Source organism: Mobula birostris, chromosome 25 (assembly GCF_030028105.1).
Source record: "Mobula birostris isolate sMobBir1 chromosome 25, sMobBir1.hap1, whole genome shotgun sequence".
Lineage (NCBI taxonomy): Eukaryota > Metazoa > Chordata > Chondrichthyes > Myliobatiformes > Myliobatidae > Mobula > Mobula birostris.
The window spans coordinates 60,902,511-60,913,519 of NC_092394.1; the positions used below are offsets into that span (position 1 = coordinate 60,902,511).

General features: G+C 49.2%; 1 protein-coding gene across 3 annotated transcripts; it reads right to left on the reverse strand.

Moving 5' to 3' along the window:
- Positions 1-6,446: 6,446 nt before the first annotated feature.
- LOC140187532 (protein PML-like) lies at positions 6,447-10,777 on the reverse strand. Of its 3 annotated transcripts, none has more exons than XM_072242895.1 (4): positions 10,666-10,777; positions 8,814-8,862; positions 8,557-8,689; positions 6,447-7,403 (listed from the first exon to the last, which is right to left on the reverse strand). In XM_072242895.1, exons 2-4 carry the CDS (start codon positions 8,826-8,828, stop codon positions 6,664-6,666), a joined length of 888 nt encoding a protein of 295 aa, XP_072098996.1. In that variant the 5' UTR covers positions 8,829-8,862; positions 10,666-10,777; the 3' UTR covers positions 6,447-6,663. The 3 variants fall into 3 exon arrangements, with proteins under 3 accessions (XP_072098996.1, XP_072098997.1, XP_072098998.1); XM_072242896.1 differs by lacking the exon at positions 10,666-10,777 and adding an exon at positions 10,609-10,645; XM_072242897.1 differs by lacking the exon at positions 10,666-10,777 and adding an exon at positions 10,525-10,546.
- Positions 10,778-11,009: the final 232 nt, after the last annotated feature.

Here is an 11,009-nt window from a genome sequence, read left to right on the forward strand (position 1 = left end):
CACACGGTGACGTCTAGTAACCCGTAGATGGCAGACCAGGCGGTGCTACCCCATGCACCTGATCGGCAGCCGGACATCCACAGACCCATCCCCATCCGGACAGCAACCGAGAGTTTCCTGAAACTCAGGTCAGCACCCATCCCTCTCGTCCAGCCTGTCAACTCTCCCCACTACCCTCCTCCCTGTCCCACCATCTCCACTCCCCTCCGTTTATCCCACACTCTCTTCATTTCTCCCATCACATTTTCCCTACTTCCAACCCCCACTCCTTAAAAAGAATGGAATGTTTATAGACCCATGCTCGCCTAAGTCTCTGAACAGAGCAGCCCCTGGCTTATCTGCAGGGATAGCTGTCCACTGACTTGCCCTGTCATTGGTTCCTTGGTTTAATTTCAAGAATAAACTTTATTCATAATATATATATATACACACAAGAAAAAAATAGCACAATGAAGGGTTTCTTACGTTTCCAGTGTCATTTGGCCAGTTCACTTTGCACTGTCTGCACAACCTTTCTTATCTACATTGCTCTATAACCACCTGTGGACTCCTGGGGTAAACAGCCTTCCTGTTAGAAATCTGTCTCTCAGTGTTCAGTAATGGAAGGGCTCCTTCCCCACAGAGCTTTGGCACCAAGCTTTAATGCACCCCTCAACATGCAGACTGGACTGTGCTTTAATGCACCCCTCAGCACGCCCTCCTGCGGCCCGGACTGTGCTTTAATGCACCCCTCAGCACGCCCTCCTGCAGCCCGGACTGTGCTTTAATGCACCCCTCAACATGCAGACTGGACTGTGCTTTAATACACCCCTCAGCACGCCCTCCTGCGGCCCGGACTGTGCTTTAATGCACCCCTCAGCACACCCTCCTGCAGCCCGGACTGTGCTTTAATGCACCCCTCAGCACGCCCTCCTGCGGCCCGGACTGTGCATTAATGCACCCCTCAGCACGCCCTCCTGCGGCCCGGACTGAGCTTTAATGCACCCCTCAGCACGCCGTCCTGCGGCCCCGACTGTGCTTTAATGCACCCCTCAGCACGCCGTCCTGCGGCCCGGACTGTGCTTTAATGCACCCCTCAGCACGCCCTCCTGCGGCCCGGACTGTGCCTTAATGCACCCCTCAGACTGTACCGGTCAGCAGCATTTCCTTGTGGTCATCTTGCTGTACTGCGAGACCAACAAGTTTCGGGCAGACCAAAGAGATCACCAAGATGATGACTTTCCAGTCATACTTAGAGCCTTGCATCTTTCTCCACACCCTCTTATGAAACCCACAATGTGCACAGAGATGCACAACTATCTCAATCCCAAGTACTCAGTAGGTGGGGAGTGAGATATTAACTGTGCAGGATGGCTCTAACTGGGAGGGCCCCTCTCACTGCCAACCAAGCAAAGTCTTAGTGCTTGACACGAGGAAACCTGCAGATGCTGGAAATTCAAGCAACACACACAAAAATTGCTGATGAACGCAGCAGGCCAGGCAGCATCTCTAGGAAGAGGTACAGTTGACGTTTCGGGCCGAGACCCTTTGTCAGGACTAACTGAAAGAAGAGTTAGTAAGAGATTTGAAAGTGGGAGGGGAGGGGGAGATCCAAAATGATAGGAGAAGACAGGAGGGGGAGGGATGGAGCCAAGAGCTGGACAGTTGATTGGCAAAAGGGATATGAGAGGATCATGGGACGGGAGGCCGAGGGAGAAAGAAAGACTCTCCCTCCTTTTTCTCCCTCTGTCCCTCTCAGTATCCCCCTCCCCCTTTCTTTCTCATATCCCTAACAGGGAACCACTGTCTGGTGTTGTCCATCAAGTTCCTGTCCCATAATGGCTGCCAGGCATTCTGCACTGACAACTCTCATGTGTAGTTGTGGTCAAAGGTGTTTACTTGGTAGAGTTTTTCCACAAAGGACAAGTGTGGCAACGTGCAGCTGACTATGACAGGACTGGACTCGTCACCCACAACACCAGGAACAGGTGGTCGTCAAGGCGCAGGTGATGTTGAGTATGGCTCCCTCTCCATTGTCCCTGTATTTGTTCATCGTGACCAATCTTGGATCCCCAGCAGAATGGGAACAAGTGCCAGATGTTTAGCCCAACGGATCTGCCGGCTGTTGTTACTCAGCAGTCCACTTTCCACCTTCCACCTTCCACCAAACAAAAATGAAAATTGAGCAGGAGGGCTTACCATGACTGGTTCTGCCAGTTCAAAGCCCAAAGGGCTTGTCTTCCGACTGGTTCTGCCAGTTCAAAGCCCAAAGGGCTTGTCTTCCGACTGGTTCTGCCGGTTCAAAGCCCAAAGGGCTTGTCTTCCGACTGGTTCTGCCGGTTCAAAGCCTGATATGAATCTTCTATGTGTTCCTATGACCCCTTGGGTCACTCTGCTCACAATCCGTCTGGGGAGAGGAGCACTCAGCCTGGGACAGCTACGTGGACAGGTATTGGTGTTTAAACAACCTGCTGAAGAAAATCAATGTGTCGAGTAGTGACTGTCTGGTGAAAGGGTTTTCCCCACCCTAGCTGCCTATCACCCGTCTTAGCCTCCACCCACAGTTTACCTTTCTCCAATCCACCAATCACCTCAGACACCTGGCTCACCACTCCTTCTCTCCTTAAACACAAAACACACTGCAGATGCTGGGGTCAAAGCATTCTCTCATACTGTCCACATCCCCCCTCGTTCTTTTTGTTGGGATTTTGTCTCGAAATGTCAACCATCACTTTCCTGTAAGTCCCCCAGCAATCCCACATCCCAAAGATGTGCAGGTTGGTGGGTTAGTTGTTGCTGTCAGCAATCCCCAGTGTACAGTGGCAGGAGGGGGCGGGGAGTAGGAACGTGGAGAAACCTCTGGGACATCTCATCTGGACCAGACAGGAAGGAGGACTGGTACAACTCAGATTTAAAGTAAACCATGTAGGCAAAGTGTTTGTACTGTGAATTGCAATGCTTTTATGAGCATATGTTTAGAAAAAAGTCATGAAGGAGAATGTAGGTGAGCAGCAGAGGGTATCGACAGTTTGTTTCTGGTTTACCCTGCCCACCATCATACAACAATGAAGCCTGACACTCCACCTGTGGGCAGCGGTCATGTTGTCATGTGCCAGGGCAGGTGTGGGCAACAGTGGATCATCCGAGTTATCACAAAAAATCAAGACCTTTTTAAAAAAATCGCAATGCAGCTGGCTACATCAGCATTGATTGTCTGCCCGTACCTCCTCACTGTGCTGGATGGCATGTACTGCGTCTCAATGGCAGGAATAGTCATTGCCTGACATGTCTGCAGCACAGATGCCATTTACCCATTACTGTCCATTGTCTGAATCTTATCCAGCTCATTAATAATGCATGGATTATTTGTAAGACCAGTGATGTTGTGGGGATGGAACTGGACTCTCTGACGGTGGTGTCTGAAAAGAGGATGCTGTCCAAGTTGCATGCCATCTTGGTCAATGTCTCCCATCCACTACATAATGTACTGGGTGGGCACAGGAGTACATTCAGCCAGAGACTCATCCCACCAAGATGCAACACAGAGCGTCATAGGAAGTCATTCCTGCCTGTGGCCATCAAACTTTACAACTCCTCCCTCGGAGGGTCAGACATCCTGTACCGATAGGCTGGTCCTGGACTTATTTCACAATTTACTGGCATAATTTACATATTACTATTTAACTATTTATGGTTCTATTACTATTTATTATTTATGGTGTAACTGTAACAAAAACCAATTTCCCCCTGGGATCAATAAAGTATGACTATGACTATGGATAGCTTGCTGAACAATTGGGAATGTTTAATTGTAAGTAAACATCAAGGAAAGCAGAATATTGATGGAGAGGGAACTGCCTTGGCAGCTGTCCTTATTGAGAAAGTAAGGAGGCATGGGATCCAAGGGGACATTGCTTTGTGGATCCAGAATTGCCTTGCCCAACTGGCAAAGAGTGGTTGTAGATGGGTCATATTCTGCATGGAGGTCGATGCCCAGTGGAGTGCCTCAGGGATCTGTTCTGGGACACTTACTCTTCGTGATTTTTATAAATGACCTGGATGAAGAAGTGGGGGGATGGGTTAGTAAATTTGCTGATGACACAAAGGTTGGGGGTGTTGTGGATCGTGTGGAGGGCTGTCAGTGGTTACAGCAGGACATTGATAGGATGCAAAACTGGGCTGAGAAGTGGCAGATGGAGTTCAACCCAGGTAAGTGTGAAGTGGTTCATTTTGGTAGGTCAGATATAATGGCAGAATATAGTATTAATGGTAAGACTTTTGGCAGTGTGGAGGATCAGAGGGATCTTGAGGTCTGAGTCCATAGGACGCTCAAAGCTGCTACACAGGTTGACTCAGTGGTTAAGAAGGCATACGGTGTATTGGCCTTCATCAATCATGGGATTGAGTTTAGGAGCCCAGAGGTAACGTTGCAGCTGTATAGGACTCTGGTCAGACCCCACTTGGAGTACTGTGCTCAGTTCTGGTCACCTCACTATAGGAAGGATGTGGAAACCATAGAAAGGGTGCAGAGGAGATTTACAAGGATGTTGCCTGGATTAGGGAGCATGCCTTAGGAGAATAGGTTGAGTGAACTCGGCCTTTTCTCCTTGGAGCGACAGAGGATGAGAGGTGAACTGATAGAGGTGTATAATGAGAGGCATTGATCGTGTGAGTAGTCAGAGGCTTTTTCCCAGGGCTGAAGTGGCTAGCACGAGAGGGCACAGTTTTAAGGTGCTTGGAAGTAGGTACAGAGGGGATGTCAGGGGTAAGTTTTTTACGCAGAGAGAGGTCAGTGCGCGGAATGGACTACCAGCGATGGTGGTGGAGGCAAATACAATAGGGTCTTTTAAGAGACTCCTGGATAGGTACATGGAGCTTAGAAAAATAGAGGGCTATGGGTAACCCCGGGTCATTTTTAAGATAAGGACATGTTCGGCACAGCTTTGTGGGCCAAAGGGCCTGTATTGTGCTGTAGATTTTCTATCTTTCTACGAATCCGTACAGTGTTATCCTGGGGCTGGAATGTTTGGGAAATATCTCTTCCTCTGTATATAGCATGCCTCACATTAACAATGTAGCCTCCTGTATATCAGTGAGACCTGACGTAGATGGGAGACCGCTTCGCCGAATCTGCCAGAAAAAGCAGGATCTTCCAGTGGCCACCCATTTGAATTCCACTTCTCAATCCCAAATGACCATCCATGGCCTCCTCCACTGTTGTGACAAGGCCGCACTCAGGTTGGAGGAACAACACCTTATATTCTGTCTGGGTAGCCTCCAACCTGATGGCATGAACATTGACTTGTCTAACTTCCGCTAATGCCCCTCACACTCTCTTTTACCATTCCCCATCCCCTTTTCCCTCTCTCACCTTATCTCCTTGCCCACCCATCGCCTCCCTCTGGTGTTCCTCCCCCCTTTCTTTCTTCCATGGCCTTCTGTCCTCTCCTGTCAGATTCCCCCTTCTCCAGCCTTGAATCCCTTTCCTGAATCAACTTCCCAGCTCTTTATTTCATCCCTCCCAGTTTCACCTATCACCTTCTGTTTGTCCCTCCACTCCCCCACCTTTTAACTCCACTCCTTATCCTTTTTTCTCCAGTCCTGCTGAAGGGTCTCAGACCAAAACGTCGACTGTACTTTTATCCATAGATGCTGAGTTCCTCCAGCATTTTGTGTGTCGATCAGACTTCCAGCATCTGGAGATTTTCTCTTGTTTGTGCTTGTGACTCACATTAATAGTGTTTTCTCTGGTTGCCCATTGATACCAGTGCCGCTGGCTTAGCGGAGGGGAGTGGAATGGAACCTGATGGAAGGAAGGTTGTTGATGAAGCAGCTGAGGATAGTTGAGCCCAGGACACGGCCCTGAAACGGTGAGAGGGTGGTGCCCCCTGTTCAGGTGGGATCTGGACACTGGAACCAACTTTTATCGCAGATGTTGAAAGCAACAATGATGCATCCAAGGCTGGGGCTGAACCCATGAGCTCAGTGTGTGAGCTGTGAACTGTGTTTCCGACACCATCAACGAGCAGGTGTGGCATGTCTTCGCACAACATGGCTGCTTTTACATCCTCAGTAACACCAACCTGATCCCTATTTGACCCCTTCTCACCCTCCTTTCCTAACAAGCATGATTTCACCCACACTGTTCCAACCCCAAAGCTGATCAGTATCAGACCCCACCCCATCAGTCTTCAGGATCGTAAACTGTCTCACACACGTCACCCCAACCATCCTCCAACATTCCCAGAAATGCTTCATTCATCACTCCACTCTGCTGCTCTACCCAGCCCACTATCCTGATAAATCCCCTTCCCCTCGCCTTACTCCCACCCACCACACCGCGCTCTGTGCCGAGGCCCACGCATCCCCACCCTCACCCAACTTCAACCTCAATCCAGAACTCCTGATCAGTTCTCCTTCTCCACTCCTCCTTAACTGTAACTCACACACTCTGTCCACATGTAATCTACAGCCAAAATTAAAAAATATTTATTTAAGACTTCATAAGATAAATTTGCATTAGATTTATAAAAAAGCACTATTAATTGTTTGAACAATGCAGAGATCTAGAGCGATGGGGTAAAAATAGCGGTAGAAAATGTTGTAGCTTCAGGAAAAAGAACAGTGCTTGTTGAGTGGAACATCGGTTCTGGTTGTTGAGCTCCACCAGCGATACGTCACCTTTCACTTACTGAAAAACTTTGAGAGTCTAATGTAGTTACGCTCCATGTGTCCCAGAGACTCGAGGAAGCTCTTCAGCCCTACATCCCCACCTTGTTGGTGTGTTGACTGCAACTTTTCGAGACTAACTCCCTGCATTGCAAGTTTATCAGCTAGTTGAAAGAAAATTAGTTTTTCTTTGAGCAGGGGCTGCAGAGACACTTGGCACTCAAGCTGAGTGATTGAAAACTGACTACTTTTCTTCTGTTCTGGAGTAAATTTAAGGACAGAATACAGCTCCTGCAAACTCTTTGCATCTTCTACAGCATTGTGAGCTTTATAACCTTTCTTGAGAAATACTTGCACCAATTCAGTTTGCATATAGCTTTTAACCTCTGACCTGGGAACAGCACTCTTGGCGAGCCAGAGGGTGTCCAGGAACCCGGTTATACAACTGGCAAATTGATCTTTCATGGACAGCTCTTCCAAGACTCGTAATAGGATAGGGGCATCAAACTTCCAGATGTTGTGACCTATTAACAAAGGGGTGCCCAGAGCCTTCAGGAACTGCAGGAAAGCTTCCATGGTTTCCTGGAGGCTGCTGGTGGATTGAGGTTCCCCAAACCGGTACAGCACCCCATCCATGACCTGAAACCCATTAATAGCCGATGCACCTTCTGAGATGGACTTGACGGGCAGTATGTACTTATCAAAGATCTTCTCACCGCTTACTGCCGACAGCTGTACCATGTCACAATTATTTTCTGGAAGACATAATATTAAAACACAACATTCCTTTCAGGCCTTTGTAAACATTACATGGACCTACAGTTTGGACTCCTCTCCGCTGCCTGGCACGGGCAACCCCTGACCACGTGTCTCCCTTTCCTGTTGGTTGTGGCAGGAGAGTGAAAGTGATTGAAAGTTCACAATGGAGGTCAGGTAATGACAATCCTCTACGGCAGTGGAAGCCCCCTAGTAATGCCTCAGTTCACTAAATACTTGAAGCATCTAGCTGAACACATCTCCTCCTGTGACCACGTGCAGATGTAACATGACTAGTGAACATCAGGTTTTCAGTGGTAACTTGACAAACTGAAAGAGGATAGATCTGACTGGACATGAAGTACAGGGGCACTGGTGAAGGTATGTTGTTAATTAGTGTGGGGTAGGAGTGAATGATGGATGGAGTGGCCTGGAAAGTAGACAATTGAGAAACATATAGACTGGAGGTAGACTAAGCTGGAAATGACACGTGGACAGAGTGGTTGAGAGACGGAAAGCGTCTGGGAGTAAGAGACAGAGAGAAGGGCCCAGAGTGAATCACACAGGGTGTCCCCTGAAATCAGTAGTGATCCATCGATTTTACTACCTTTGCGGATGAAGTGTGAGGTCCAGTTGCCCCAAGGGTGTCCACACTGCTCTGCCTTAGTTCCATCTCAAACTGAGTTCCTGTACTGATCACCTCTTCCCCACTCCACTAATTGTTACAGTAATTAAACAGGATGTAGTGAAAAATGCTTCCTAGATAGCGGCAATGACACAGAATCCCCTGGGTCAGCGCAGCTGAAACCAATATCTACAGTGTGAGGAGAAGGTGTTATTTGCAGGGCCTTGGGGAACTGATTACTTTACCAGGAGCCAGCAGGGAATTGATGGGTTGTAAACAAAAAATAATCTGCAGATGCTGGCGTCAAAGCAACACTCACAACATGCTGGAGGAACTCAGCAGGTCGGGCAGCATCCGTGGAAAAGATCGGTTAATGTTTCGGGCCAGAACCGAAACGTCGACCGATCTTTTCCACAGATGCTGCCCGACCTGCTGAATTGATGGGTTGACTGAATACCCATTCGAGGGCTCTTCAATTCTATGGTTCATGTAGCAGAGGGGGTCTTACATGATCACACATCTGTTACCTAGTCCTGTAGTTTCCAGATCAAAGAACACCAGGGTCTCCTCCGTGCTCCCCCGAGGATCACTCTCTTCAACGACAACTGTCTCACCACCAGACTCCATCTGCACTGCCTCTCCAGGCCCAGCACCTGCAGCCTGTGGGAAAAGGATTCACTCATTGTCACATTGATAAAAGTAACACTTAGTGAATGGTGTTGAGAGCCCAGACGATGTCCCACAGCCTGGAACATATGTATAGATGCCTCTCGCCAATGCTTACCACAGGATCTGCCATCTATTCACTGCTGTGCCCAAACTTGCTGCAGGACCTGTAAGTACAAAGTTCATGCTCAGTGACTCCCTTCCTGTTCCCTCACTTCACCACCCCTCATCCCTGAAAACTCCCGTGGGAACCCCAGTCTACAGCACAAAATGATTTTTTTTCCTGAAAATCATAAAGCTGCCAACACTGAGAAGGTAAATTAAAAACAGGAAACACCTGGCAGTCCAGGCAGCCCCTGTGGACAGAGAACCGGTTAATGTTTCAGCCTGGGACCCTTCATCTGGAACGTTAACTGTTCTACCTTCAACAGCTGCTGCCTTCCCTATGGACGCACTGTCAAATGCAACTTTGTCAGCAACTTTGTGTCCGGTTCCCAGATTGCTTCACACTTTCCCTTCCCACTTTACTACTAATAATAATAATAATATTATACAGTATATGCAAATCTTCAGGAAGTTCTTTCCTGGTGGTATGTGCTGGGCGAAGCAGTCTCGCACTATACATCGCGTCTCATACAGGAGGCCACATCAGGACTTCCGAATACCAGACATCCCCCCCTGCAAAAACTCATTTCAGGGAGGTAGCACCATCAATTTGCCAGAGACTTCCGGGAGAGGTGGGATGTCTGCAATAGAGCAGCTCCTTAGCAGCTGGCCAGCTAGTTTAAATAACGTTAGCTATGTTAATGAACGAATGACACCTGTTAAACTCACCTCAACATGTCTTTTACAGTCTTAACCCACCATGGGCAATAGAAAAGTCACTGTTGCGAACAGTGCAGCGAGCAACACTGTCATTATTTTAACCCCTATTAGACAGGGGTACACTTTAGGGTAGTCTGGGGTGATGTACGTTTTATATTTTTTTTTGAAACACTCTGCCATGGCGCGCGCGCGCGCGCTCTCTCTCTCTCGGTCGCTCGCGCGCTCTCGCTTGCTTCCTCTCTCTCGCGCGCGCGCGCTTTCTCTTGTGGTCGCTCTCCCGCTCTCTCATGCTTTCGCTCTCTCGCTGTCAAAAAAATTGATTTCCGTGATGTTGTATATAATTTGCGGGTATCAGGGAGCCACTATTAATATGCGGGAGACTCCCGGAATTTCCGGGAGAGATGGGATGTCTGGGATACAGTAGAGAGGGAGGAGGTGTAGGGTCAGGTATGGAATTTGTTCCCACTTGCCACGATACGGGCTTTTAACAATTCGAGCTACACAGCAATATCTATGTAAATCTGCAGAGAATCACAACACTAAACACCACTAGAATAGTCTGAAAGCTCCTAGCGATTGAGAGATGAGTGTGCTTGGCTATGCCCATACGCCAGGTTTTACCAGCTTGAGCTGAAAAAAAATAAATAGTAATAATAATGATTATCTGCGGGTGTGGGTTGCCACAACGATCCGTCACCCTGCTCGCTGGCCCGGGGAATACAAGCGGGATATGGATGTGAAGAGATTTTTTTTCACCCGGGGCGCCGGAGCTCCGTCCCCGTGTGTCGAGAGGATGGTCGAAGGATCTGTAGATGTTCAGGAAGCCACCGAATGGAGAATCCCCTCCCTCTGGGTCACCGGGACATTCCCATCAGAGACAGGGAATTCCTGTCAGAGAGAGAGGTGATGTTCCTAAAGCAGATTTATAGTGAACTCAACGGGACTTTCCGATCTCTGGGTCACTGGTATTCCACCCCCCACAACCCCCACGACCTCCGGTTCACCGAAACTTCCATCCTCCAGGTCTTCGGGACCTCCATTCTCCGCGACTCCCGATCTCCAGAAACCGAATAGAGTGGGTTACAGACCTCTGTCCTGTAGTCCCGTAGCCCAGCTCTTCCGCCCACCGCCGCTGGAGTACTCACCGTACCGCGCTTCGCTCGACGCTGTCCCAGCTTCTGCCCGCAGCGCCGCCTCGGCCGCGCGCTTTTCTGCGGGAGACCTGCCCACTGACTCACCGGGACCTGCCCGGGCAGCACCGGGAGGGCGGTGACATTATCGGGGAGACGCGAGGGGAGCGGCAGAGTAGGGGAAAGAGGTGGGGTTGAGGAGGGGAAAGAGGTGGGGTTGAGAAGGGAACAAGCTGCGAGCGAGGCACACCAGCTGCAGCAAACTGAAGTGGAAGGTTATGAAACGCGTCTCGGGTGAATTTCATGTTGTTCTCCAAATTGCGTGGTTCAGAGAACCCAGGACCATGTCCCGCTCCAGG

Coding starts and splice junctions, on each gene's coding strand:
- LOC140187532 (XM_072242895.1), bottom strand. Junction 7,404..8,556: donor TCTGGAAACTACAGGACTAG/GTAACAGATGTG, acceptor TATGTCTTCCAG/AAAATAATTGTGACATGGTA.